Source organism: Microtus oregoni, unplaced genomic scaffold (assembly GCF_018167655.1).
Source record: "Microtus oregoni isolate MIOR12 unplaced genomic scaffold, Mior012 000006F_ref0000085, whole genome shotgun sequence".
NCBI classification, from domain to species: Eukaryota; Metazoa; Chordata; class Mammalia; order Rodentia; family Cricetidae; genus Microtus; species Microtus oregoni.
This window is the reverse complement of record NW_024543065.1, coordinates 29,991,264-30,004,887: the sequence shown is the minus strand read 5'-3', so window position 1 is coordinate 30,004,887 and position 13,624 is coordinate 29,991,264. Positions and strand designations below refer to the sequence as shown.

The window sequence follows — 13,624 nt, the reverse complement described above, 5'->3', positions numbered from 1 at the left end:
AATAATAATAGTAGCAGAATATCCATGTGACCTCTGCCTCCTCGGAACACCTCTCCCTTATGTCCAGGCATCACACCATCCCAGCTCTCCTGCCTGTCTGGCCATGCCTTCACATGTGGATGCAAATGCAATGTACGGTGTCCTGGAAGGTGCCTGAACAAAGTGCTGGCTGTAACTAATGGAGTGAGGAAGCTACTCAGTTACACAAGTGTAGTTTTCCTCTTCTGTTAGATTATTAACCATTCAGTTAGATTATTAACCATTCAGTTAGATTATTAACCATTTTAATCTATTATGTATTTTGTGCAGATATACATATGTATGTATGCACACATGCTGTGTGATATACATATGTGGAGGTCAGAAGACAACTTTTCAGAAATTGGTTCTCTCCAGCTACATGGGTCCTAAGGATCCAACTTAGGTCATTAGGTCATTAGGCTTGGCAGCAAGTGCCCTTATATGCTGAGCCATCTCCAGACCTACTGAAATTTTAAATTAGCGTACCAAGTATTTAGTTTCATTATGGCATTTTTCAAACATATTTTTTCCTTTTACTTTTTAAAGAAAGTTTCCAAATTTCTTAAAGCAGGCATATTCATCTTCTATTGCTTTATAACAATTTGAACTTCATATTTGAAGTCACATAGCCTTCTCTTGGCTTTATGGGTCATCTGACCATAGAGTTAGTAATGTCTCTGCTTTGAGTCTCACAAGGCTGAAAGAATGGTGTCCATCAAGCCTGCAGTCTGTCTGAAGCTTGGAGGCCTCTTCTCAGCTTCCTGATGACAGTATCCATTTCCTCATGACTGTGGGATGGAGCCCTTATTGCATCGCTGGCTGTGTGAATAATCAATGAGTTAAAGGGGTGGGAGATGTGGGAAAACTAGAACTGAGATTTAGGAGATTTTAGGATATGGAAAATGGCTACTGAAGGCTACAGCCAAGTTAAGTGGTAACTGAAGCAACATGAAGGAACTGTTGTGTGAACTAAGGTCAGGGAATGGAGAGGCCAAATAACATTCTACAAGAACTTCAAGGAGTTTGCTTATTTGATGGCGGAAGATACAAAATAATCCCATGCTAGTTCAGAATTACGTTTAATAAAGAGTTATTTATTTAGGGGAGGTTTACAGATCACTGTCCTAGATCACAATCCTCTGCACAAACAGGGAACAGTAACAGAGTCTACAGCCAGAAGTGAGAGCTGGAAGCAAGAGAGCAAGTGCAGGCTTTACAGTTGCATTTATAATATAGGAGCCCATGCCCAAGTGGGCTGGTATCTGAAAGGCTATGGGCTGAAGGAGCGGAAGGAGCTCCCACAGCACCTCCCCCTTTTGTTTAAATAAGAGAGTTCCAAACCCAATGCAAAACTATATACTCTAGGAACAGATATCAAGAATAAGATTAAAATTACAACCAGCATAAACAATATTAAGCAAGGAACATACACTAAATGTTTTAATAAGCATTCTATCCTAAGGAGTCTAAGTCTTGTATAGGAAATGGCTTGGCTAGATCATAAGAGGACAGTAACTAAAACTATCTAATCTTCAACCCCATTGAAGGCCTGAGAAGGGAGATAATATTACTTGAGTAGGCAGGAAATGCAATTAAGCAGCTTCCAAAAATGTGCAGTAGATGACAGAGACAACTGGCGCCCAAGCAATCACCCAAAGTCTCATTTGCAATGTTGAAGCAACCAACTTTGGCTAAGGCCTAGAGTAACTAAGAGACCATTTTCAAAGGCAGGGAATTTTTCAAAACCATATTACCAAGGCTTGGCAAGATTTGGCAGTCTTTTTTCTTGTATCCTGCTTGCCCAGTTCAGACATCGTGCACTTTGTCAGTGGTCGAGGTATGGCAGTTTCTTGCCCAAGGGCAAGTTGTACCAAGAAGAAGACAAACTCCAAATGGAGTGTCCTTGGTGCTCAACACTCTTTCGGGAATAGATCGCTGCTGCCGTGAGCAATTGTGTCACACATCAACAGGATTCTAAATTATTTAAATGCCATGTTCTGCAGATCTTTGAAGTGGTTGAAGGTAACCTATCTATGCAGAATACAATCTCTATGTATCTAAAGAACCTAATTAGTCTGACTAAAAATATAACAAACATGAATGGCTATTAACGTATAATACTTAATATCTATATAACTTAAAGATTAAGGCTTCATATCAGAATATTAAACAGTCTTTAAACAACTGTGCAGTATAAGAGGACAGTGACATCAAAATGTAAACAATGTATAAATTTCTTAATCAGAGGTAGAGATATATAATGCAATATGGTAAATGTATTCTAAAATTGTATCAGTATACAAAATGTCTTAAACAGAGGTAGAAACATGCATACATACAATGTGACAAAATAACTTTGCATGGGTATACAAATATTGTAAACAGAATTAACAAATATAATTTGAACTTGTATCAATACACAAGAAATTATACCAATGTAAGTTGTCCATAAATAATAGCTCACAAGTATTCACTCTATTACTCATATTATTATTATTTGTGTTGGTAAGTTCACACTAAATTACCTATTATCCCATTCAATCTTCCCTTTTTTTTGATATCTTGAGGCCTACATAATTTCCACCCAAATCCCCAACCCTATGCGAGTAATAATCAACCCTAAATGGTGTCTCTAACCATGAGAACAAACTTTTTTGGAAGAGGGGATGTTGCTTTCTAGAACTGCTTTCTGCTGTCATGTGGGCAATGTTTTTTTCTTTAGGATCCTTGAAATATACTGGCTAATTTTATTCGGAAGTTTTTCTACTATCCAATGTCTCTCTGCTGCTGTTATTCCTTTCTCATTGACATTAAGAACATTCAAGGTTAATAAAGCATTAAGCAATCTATTTCTGGGGGTATTTGCTATCCCTTCCTGTTTGTTTAGCATATCCTTTATAGTTTGATTTGATCTTTCTATAATTGCCTGACCTGTAGGATTGTTTGGTATACCTGCAATATCCTTTCTATTATAATAAGCAAAAAAAAAAAACAAAACTGTTTCATTTTCTTAGACACATATGCTGGACCATTGTCTGTCTTTATTTGTACAGGTATTCCCATGATGGCCATAACTTCTAATAAATGTGTGATTACTGAATCAACCTTTTCTGAGTTCAAGGCAGTTGCCCATTGAATACCTGAATAAGTGTCAATGGTGTGGTGTACATATTTTAATTTTCCAAATTCTGTAAAGTGGAACACATCCATCTGCCAGATCTCATTCCTTTGAGTACCCTTTGGGTTACCCCATGCTGGTAATGGTATTTGGTTATAGAATGAGCAAGTAGGATATCGCTTTATAATCACCATAGCTTGTTACCATGTAATAGAAAACTCATTCTTTAAACGTTTGCTATTGACATGATGTTTCTTATGAAATTCTGAGGCCTTCAGCAGACTTCCAATCAATAATCAATCAATTTCTACATTACCTTATTCTAGAGGACCTGGCAGACCCATATGGGATCAAATGTGTGTTGTGTATATGGGACAAAGCCTATTCCTGATTATATCTTGAACCTATATGAATAATGGAGTCAATTCTGTATCATCTGGTATAAATTCAACAGTTTCAATATGCAAGACAACTCATTCTGCATCTTGCAAATCATTAACTATATTGAGAGGTTCTTTAAAATCCCGTAGTACCATGAGAATAGCATATAATTCTTCCTTTTGGACAGAATTGTAAGGGCTTTGTTCCACCGTACTTAATTCTTCTGATTTGTAACCTGCCTTCCTTATTTGCATCTGTATAAAATGTACAGGCTCTAGTTACTGGTGTATGACATACCATTTGGGGAAGAATCCAAGTAGTTCTCTTTATAAGGTTAATTCTATTACTTTTGAAATAATGTTATATTAATTTCTCTCAAAAATTAGCACAAGCTCTTTGTCGTGGTTCATTGTCTTCCCATAATATTTTAATTTCAACAGCAGTAAAAGGAACTATAATCTTTCTGGCTCTATATCTGCTAGTTGATGAAGTCTCAATTTTCTTTTTATAATTAATTCAGAGACTTTTTCCACATAAGTTTTAAATTTTTCACTTGGTTTATGTGATTAAAAAAAGATCCATTCTAAGATAATATCTTCCCTCTGCATTAAAATTCCTGTAGGGGAAATTCTGGAAGGCAATATGACTAGAATACAGTTAAGATTTGGATTCTCTTTATCTACATGTGCCTCTTGTAATTTTTCTTCCATGATCATCAATTCTTTTTCCGTGTCAGCTGTTAATTCTCTGGGACTAGTTAAGTCTTTGTCACCATCTAAGGTTTTGTTTAAATGAACTATTAGGTCAGGCCTTATCCCAACAACAAGTCATAGACTGGAAATATCTCCTAACAATCTTTGAAAGTCATTAAGAGTCCGCAATTGGTCTCTCCTAATTTGTGCCTTTTGTGTTTTAATTTTCTGTAAACCTATTTTGTAACCTAGGTAATTGACAGAATCTCCTCTTTGTGTTTTTTCAGGAGCAATTTGTAATCTCCATTTACGTAAAACTTTTTTTTACTTCTTTAAACATTATTTGTAAAGTATCTGCATTTGCGTTAAATAACAAAATGTCATCCATGTAATGGAAAATTATAGACTTAGGAAATTGCTTATTTCCAATGGCTGATTTACAAAGTATTGGCACAGGGTGGGACTATTGAGCATTCCCTCGGAACGACAGTCCACTGGTATCTCTTAATAGGCTGAGAATTATTATAAGTAAGCACTATGAAACAGTTTTTTCTCTATCCTTTTCTTGTAAAGGTATAGTGAAACAATCTTTTAAATCAATAACTATAAGAGGCTGGTGTAAGAGGTCCTTTCTATGTGTTGCTTTCATTGGTTGAATAAAGAGACTACCTTGGCCTTTTGATAGGGCAGTCCTTAGGTGGGCGGAGTAGACAGAACTGAATGCTGGGAGAAAGAAGGCAGAGTCAGAGAGAGCTGCCACCATGAAGCTCCAGCCCGAGATGGACATAGGTTAGAATCTTTCCTGGTAAGCCACGACCTCATGGTGCCACACAGATTATTAGATATGTGTTAGATCAAGATGTGAGAGTTAACCAATAAGAGGCTAGAGCTAATGGCCCAGGCAGTGTTTTAAATGAATACAGTTTCTGTGTAATTTTGGGTGGGACGGAATAAGGGGCCCCTCTCTCTTACAACAAGAGGCTATTCTTTTGGTAATAAAGAAGGCAGAGGAATTCCAGACTGTAGAGGGCCCATAGGTTGGATAACCTGTCAGCTCTTAAATCTGTCACCATTCTCCATTTTCCAGATTTCTTTTTAACAACAAATACAGGAGAATTCCAAGGGCTGGTTGATTGTTCAATATGGTGAGCATCTAGCTGCTCTTGTACCAGCTGTTCTAAAGCCTGCAGTTTGTCTTTCATTAAAGGCCATTGTTTAACCCATATGGGTTTAAAGGCAAGGCTATTAGTGCCTCTGAAGGTTTGCTAGTTGATTTGTATTCTTGTACATCCTGAATGGCTGATGATTTTTTTTTGTAATGTTTCATAATATCCTTCCCAGAAACATGAGTTTTGGGGACTGAAGAAATGCTAACTGGGTATTCCATTGCTGTAATAGGTCACAGCCTCATAAATTCACTGCAATATTAGCTACATATGGCATCAGCCTTCCTTTCTGTCCTTCTGGCCCTATGCATTTAACCCACCTCATGGTTTGTTTTACTTGAGATAGGGCTCCAATTCCTAGGAATTGAATATCTGCTTTTTGAAGAGGCCAATCTGGATGCCAAGATTCTGGAGTAATGATAGTTACATCCGTACCTGTGTCTAGTAGTCCCTCAATTACAATCCCATTTATATACACTCTTAGCTTTGGTCTTTGATCATTTATAGAAGTCTACCAAAATAAACATTTTCTATTTCCTACTGAAGTTTTTGACTTATCTTCCGGGTCTATTCCATCATCCAGCATGGTATGGTTTTTCCAGGAGGCACTGGATTGTTTCATTTTCCTGGTGAGACTTGTTCTCCACAGTGACTGGGAATGACTGGGCCTTGTTTGACATTGGGGCCTGTGAGAGGCCCCCCAAGGAGTTTCCCAGTGATATTGGGTTGCTTTGTCTGTCTGTTGTCGACCTACATTCATTAGTACAATGTCAGCCTTTGCCACACCTCCTACATAGACCAGAAGGCTGAGTCCTCCTATTCTTGCTATTCCTAGAGGAGACATTATTCCTAGGAATTCCTTGTCTACAGTCCCTTCTTAGATGTTCTATTCTTCCACAATTATAAAACATTTGGTATTTTGGTGTCTCCTCATACCTCTGGAAATCACTTCTTCTACCCAAGCTTCAGTACTATAGTCAAATGTTTCAACATTCATTGTATGCAAGATCCATTCATCTATGGGCACTGATCTAACCTTTAAAGGCCCAAGGATCTTCTTACATTCTAATTTGGCATTTTCACAAGTCAAAGATTCAATTAGTACACGTCTAGCTTCAGGGTCTGTCACTCCCAATTGTATAGCCTTAGTTAATCTTTGTAAGAAGTCAGTAAAGGGTTCTCTCTGGCCCTGTTTAACCCTCATATATGACTCAGTCCTCTTTCCTGGTTCCTGAATCCTGCCCCATGCATTTAAAGCTGCTATGCTGCATAGGGACAAGGTGTGTTCGTTTTAGTGAGCCTGTTCCTGAGGATCATGAAGAATTTGATCTTGGTGATGTGGGAAGGTCATTTGTCAATCTGTTGTTTCAATGGTTAATCAATAAAGAAAACTGCTTGGCCTGATAGGTCATAAAATTAGGTAGGTGGAGTAGACAGAACAGAATGCTGGGAAGAAGAGAAGTCAGCCAGACGCCATGCTTCTCCTCTCCAGGGCAGACACGATGGAGCCAGCTGCCAGGTCAGACATGCTGAATCTTTCCTGGTAAGACACCATCTCGTGGTGATTGACAGATTATTAGAAATGGGTTAAGCAAGATATGAGAGTTAGCCAAAAAGAGGCTAGATATAATGGGCCAGGCAGTGTTTATATGAATACAGTTTGTGTGTTGTTATTTCGGGTATAAAGCTAGCCATGCAGGAGCTGGGCAGGACAAAAAGCAGGCCTGCCCGTACCTTTTTTCTACATCTTGGGAAGTCTCAAATCCTTTTGCTTTCCCCTCTTGCTCTAAAATTTTTGCATCTTCTGTCCAGTGACACTTCCAAAACAGCTGAGGTCCATATCTAGGACTGCTGAGATTAATTGAAGCCAAATGTGTGGAGTGGCCTTAGTGCTTGAAGCCCACATTTTCACCATTTCCCTGACAAATGGTGATTGTAGCTCATAAGTAACTATTGCTTGTTTTTATTTCTTTTAGATCACTCATACGTAATGGTTCCCATGCATAGTCTTTGACTACCTTGGGGTACTTTGTGTCAGGTGATCTTTCTATGTAAATTACTGGATATGCAGTTGAAACTCTGTGTAAGTCATCCAGAGGTCTGGCACATACTGATGAGGCTAAATCCTGTCCTTGCACCTCTGTCCCTGCTCATCAATTTCAATAAATTCCTCAGTCTTTTCAAATCTTTTTACTACTGCTTTTTTTTAATGTCTGAATCTCCTGTCCAGTGTTCTGTTTTAATGTCCTCACTGAGGATTCCAACTTGTTCAGTAAAGATAATGTCTCATCCTTGGACATATAATAACTTTTCAACAGATTCTGACAGTTAGATTCAAATTGATGCTATCCCTCTCTGTAGTATTGTACTATTTTTAGTGAGATAATATCGAAAACAAAGCTAATTCCTAGAATCAAATAATAGGAAGGAAAATAGTGTAAGTTTTACACAATACCTTCCATAATATAAGCAAAATAATTATTGAACTTCTGGATGTTATCAGTCATTTTTTGTAGTTTTTCAGATCCTACCTGTCATAAAGTAATTACAATGACTTAGAGTAGGTGTAATGATTGTTATCGGCCAGCAGGTGTCACAGTTGCAACAATGTGGCCAAGAGCCGCTAGCAGTAGTGAACAGCATGTGTTGCTTACCTAGGTACTGAAAAAATGCTTTGTTTAACAAATTAAGAACAGTTAATAAAGTGATCAAATGACTTTGAGAGTTGGGGCCCAGGATAAAGAGAAAACTTAAATTTTTCTATCAGTACAAATTGCAGACTGTGTGCACCGTGGGGATCGCAGGCAGCAGTGTGTGGACTGGCATGTGGGTTGTGAACTGGGAAGCACCAGGCAACAGCCTGCTGTGTCTAAGGGCTGGCTAAAGTAGTAGGCAAGAGAGTCAGTGCCCAACGCACCATGCAGCTGGCAGACAGATTCCAAAAAGTGTGGACTGGTCCCCATGTTTGGGTGTCAGATGATGGCGGAAGATACAAAATATCCCACACTAGTTCAAAATTATGTTATTTATTTAGTGGAGACTCACAGATCACTGTCCTAGATCACAGTCCTCTGCACGAATGGGAAACAGGAACAGAGTCTAGCAGCCAGAAGTGAGAGCCAGAAGCAAGAGAGTGAGTGCAGGCTTTACAACTACATTTATAGTATAAGAGACCACGCCCAAGTGGGCCGGTATCTTAAAGGCTATTGGCTGAAGGAGCTCCCACTGCATTTGTTTGTTTGTTTTGGTTTGGTTGGTTTTGTTTGCTTTGTTTTTGAGACAGGCTCTCCTCTATCCCAGGCTGGTTCCATACTTACTACCTAGTTGAAGCTAACCTTAAATTTCTAACCCTCTTGCTTCTCCCTCCCAAATGCTAGGATTACAGACATGAGCCATCAAACCCAGCTGTGAACTTGAAGTTGGAGGTGAACCAGTAGTAGCAACGAAGATGACAGTGATGTCAGCACTAAAACTGCCAGAAGTGATAGGTGGTGCCAGCCAGACTGTGGATCAACACAAGAGAGACGCGGGCTTCAGATGGCCTGAGGTTTTTGAGAGAATGGGATAGAGCCATGGAGGACCAAGAGAACATGTGCCTACCCCTTCCTCCCAGTAGACTCTCTAATACAAGATAGTAGGAGCAAAGATGGGAAGCCCACTGGCCATTAGCAAAGAAGTTTCAGGAGAGGATACTTTTAGTGACAGTGTTTTAAGTTAACGTTGTTTTATATTTAGATGTAGTGCCACACTTTTGTCCCAGGAGAGCTGTCTAATTTGCATATTATACTTTACACTCAGCCCATTCTGTCTAATTAGCATCTTTGGTCTCACTTCTCTTTTCCAATTTTCTTTGCTGATTTTCTCAAATTAGGAGTCCCTAAAAATGGCCGAAATGAAAAGCAGCACTCCTGCAAGTCAGTGCACCTAGACACCCGCCCTTTCTGACTGATTGTGGTGCCTACATTTATTCTCATACCAACTGTTAACTCAGAAAGCAGCTTAATGTCTTAGAAGGCTAACCAAGGGAGCAGAAAGGCACAAGTCCTCACTGGTATAGCTTTACCTTGGGAGAAGCCTGCCTGTACTTGTCTGTCTCTGGGTTTGAGTGTCTGCTTGTCCTAGGTGTTCACTGTCCTCTCTCCTCCCATTCTCCATAGTATTAGAACAAACTGTCATCTTTCACTACTCTCCAGCTCCTTCCTTCTGAAGCATTATATTTAATTTAAACAGTGCAACAGACCTCTTATCACTTAGTTTCTTCCTTAAGGTATGCCTAGCTGCCCAACCCATCCCAGGACTAGTCCCGTAGCCTCCTTTGTAAAGGGTCTTGTGCTTGTCCATGAGCATCAGGGACTTCTAAACCTTTTCCCCATAGTTTTTCCACAGCGCTCAGCCCTAAGAATGCCATTGCTTTGATGATATGTAGCCAAAAGCAGATCGTTTGCAGACCCTTCCCATAAGTGCAAACTCCTGTTGCTTACATTTAAGACATAAGAATACAGTCAACATGGAGAACAGACTCTTTTCCGTGAGAGTAGATGTTGAAGTGGTAAGGAGAGTATACTGTCACCCTTTCCTGTACTGTTGAAGTGTTATTCTAATTAATCTTATCAATAAAAAAAATATTACATACCATAGATGTTTGGTCAAAAGTGAGACCCCAGCCCTCTGACACCCCTATATCCAAGAAGTCTGGGATGTTTGAGTGAAAATGTCACTCCTGCTCCTGGCACCCATTCTTAGAGTGCCAGTGGAGCAGGAAGCTCCATTTCAAGTCCCCTCCCCCTGGGAGTTGCCTTGGTCCAGACTCCACCTCCAGGAAAGTCCCCCAAGCACTGACCCCTCCCCAGGGAGAGTCAGGACCACTCCCACAGGCTATTTAGGCTGCTGCCCAGAAAAGGAACCCATAGTCTCCAGGTTTCACTGGGTCTTCCCTGCCCCCTTCCCCTCGCCATGCTTTCTAGGGCCACCTGGAAGCACTGCATTAAACGTGGACATCTTTAATTTGGTCTGATTGGTGGAGAGGCTCATCTTAAGCAATATTCCTAATATATGGAGGTTTAACAACAATCTCTTGTGTGGCTTTGGGCAAATGACAGCTTCAGAGGTTCAGTTTCTTCATTTGTCCAAGACCGTTAATAATGCCTCACTTGCTAATGAATCGATGAGACTGGTAAACCAACAGTGCCTGGCTCTTGGTAAAAACACTCATCAAGAATTACTCCCTTCCAGGGGCTGGAGAGATGGCTCAGTGGTTAAGAGCACTGACTGCTCTTCCAGAGGACCCGGGTTCAATTCCCAGCACCCACATGGCAGCTCACAACTCTCTGAAGATCAGTTCCAGGGGATCTGACACTTCACACCAATGCACATCAAATAAGTTAAATAAACCATAAAAATATTAAAAAAAAAAAAAAAAAAAAAAAAAAGAATTACTCCCTTCCAGACCCTCTTGTCCCTGAACTCACATAACAGGTGAACAACGGAGCTATCTTTGCATATTATCTCCAAAGAAAGCCTGGTAGCATCTTTGACTTCTTGTTAACTGTCCTTGTCTAATCAGCAAGTACCTATTCTTATTCAGGACGCGGCAAATAATCACACTGCATCTCAGGTCTCACCGCTAAACAGTAGGTGCTGGTCACTTCTCTGCATAAAGAATATATTTTTATTGTAGTTGTTGGTGGTGTGTGTGTGTGTGTGTATGCGTGTGCATGAGAGTGTGTGCGAGCGCGCATGTGTGCATGTGTGCAGGTGCTTGGAAGGACAAAGGAGTTGGCTTCCCCAGACCTGGAGTGACAGTTGGTCTTGAGCCATCTGAGATGGATGTTGGCAACCAAACTTGAGTCTTCTGCAAAAGCAGTATGAGCTTTTAACCGCTGAGTCATCCCTGCAGCCCTGCTTCTCATGCATTTTATTTTAACCCTTTGTCCACCAGCCTTCTTAATGCACAAAAAAAAAGAAACCCTGAGTTTATAGAAGATATATGTGTGGATGTATATCATATGTCTCTGCATTTTTTTTGAACACCTAGTGTGTCTTATCTGAAGTCCTCAGTAAATATAAAGATCTTTTTCAGTGCCATAAAGTGCTTCTCTTTTTTCACTGTATACTTCTATGGTTACAGTAAGCTACTCCTGAACCTGTTCTCCCCTACCCGTCCTCTACCCAGGCTGGGCTCAACTGCCTGAAGCCTACATGGCGCGCCTAAACTATTGTTGTTTTCCTAAGTCTAACTTAGAAACAAAATTAGTCCACTAAGGGGAAGATTGCTCCCCACCATTCCCATCGTCCAGCTGGTGAGTACTGCTCTTTGCTCACCGCCCTGCTCAAACATAGCTTCTCTGGTTCTGAGGCAAGCCTCGCTTGTGCAGTTTGTTTCCACCCTGTATTGTTTATGGCTCCCTCAGTTCAGGATTTGGACTTGTATAGTCTGTAAAGAGATAATTGTCTCTACTGTAGGTTTCTGCAGCACTGAAACAGGGCCAAGTTACACCAACAGAGCTCTGCAAGAAATGTCTCTCCCTCATCAAGAAAACCAAGTATTTAAATGCCTACATTACTGTATCAGAAGAGGTAGCCTTAAAACAAGCTGAAGAATCAGAGAGAAGATACAAACAAGGTCGGTGTAAATTGTGTTCAGTTCTATTTCATTGCTCTCTCAAGAGGAACAGTTTAACTGGGTGTAGCAATGTCTTTCAGTAAGTAAAACTTTAAACTTGATACAATCCCTTGTTTAAAGAACTTGTCCTGAGTATTTAATGTAAATGCTGTATTGTGCCTCTCTATAATAATTTCCAGTGTAAACTTGATTTCTGGAGTTTGGTTCTTCTGGGGTTCTCTGTAGGGTGGGGGGAAGGTACCCATGTCTGTCACTCTCCACTTTATTCCCTCAAGTCTTCTGCTGAACCTGAAGATAGGCTGGAGGTCAGCAAGCCAGAGTGACATCCTGTCTTCACCCCTCACAACACTGGGGTTACAGGCCGGCATAAGAATAAGACACATGCCAGGCAGTGGTCGAGCACACCTTTATTCCCACACGTAAAGGCAGAAGCAGGTGGATCTCTGTAAGCTCAAGGCCAACCTGGTCTACAAAGAGAGTTCCTGGATAGCCAAATAGCCAGGGCTGTTACACAGAGAAACCCTGTCTTTGAAAAAAATAAATAAATAAATAAATAAATAAATAAATAAATAAAAGTAAGCCTTGTAGCCGTCCGCAGCTTTGGTGTGGGTACTGGGATCAGAACTCAGCCTCATGTGAACACGGACTCTTACCTACTGAGCCATCTTTCCACCACCAACCCCCTTTGTGGCTTTTGAATGCAGGTCAGTCACTTGGAGATTTAGATGGAATTCCCGTTGCCGTAAAAGACAACTTCAGCACAGCTGGCATTGAGACAACATGTGCATCAAACATGCTAAAAGGTAAAGTTTAATGATTACAACATCAGTACTTTCATAAAAATGAGTGTTTTTCAGCTTAAAGATAAAATACTGAAGCTTCAAGATAACCTGAGATAAATTACAGCTCTGTGGGAATTAGGGTAGAATATTGCCCCTTCACTGTGTGCAGAATTAACTTAGGTGTTGGCCAGCATTATGAATGAATAATGCTTATGAAATTTAGGACCCTTTCGGGAGGACTTGGTACTGGCTGGTATTACTCCTGTGGACACTGAGAATTAATTCCTCAGTACTTGCTCACCAGTTCTCTTGGAGCTGTGTAGTAATCCCTAGTTTTATTCTTTAATCTGTCAGTTTGAAAACAAGAATGTTTTATCAAAATATATGGCTCCTAGTAGGAAAGATAAGTGAAAAAAGAAAAGGTACTCAGAATGCTTCCACTAAAAGTACAAATGAGTCCTCTTCATTATGTGGGCTAGAGTGTGGTTTGGAATATAAGCTAGAGGGATTTTTGGTTGTGTTTTTTTTTTTTTAATCTGTGGTTGTGTTTTTTTTTTTTTTCCAGTCTGTGGGTGGGGTGCTGTTGTTGTCGTTGCTGTTGTTGTTGGGACAAGGTCTCACCATGTAGCCCTGCCGGCCCGAGTTTGCTGTTACCTGGACTGGCCTTGAAATCACAGAGACCCTCTTGCCTCCGCCTCCTATGTGCACAGGCCCCTTTATAACCAAAATTCATAAATTGCTGTGTGACATAACATTATCTAAGAAGAAGAAAAAGAGCTTTTGAGCATAATGATAAGGAATTATTGTCAGATGAATTAGGTCTATCTTACCATCCAACATTT

General features: G+C 40.2%; 1 protein-coding gene across 2 annotated transcripts in view; it reads left to right on the top strand.

Annotated features, from left to right (window-relative positions):
• Qrsl1 (glutaminyl-tRNA amidotransferase subunit QRSL1) overlaps nt 1-13,624 on the top strand; it is a 32,977-nt gene that overhangs the window by 5,042 nt on the left and 14,311 nt on the right. For both annotated transcript variants that reach the window (XM_041653728.1, XM_041653727.1), the window contains exons 2-3: nt 11,841-12,000; nt 12,705-12,803. In XM_041653728.1, the coding sequence (XP_041509662.1) occupies nt 11,841-12,000; nt 12,705-12,803 (259 nt within the window). The remainder of the gene's footprint in view (nt 1-11,840; nt 12,001-12,704; nt 12,804-13,624) is intronic.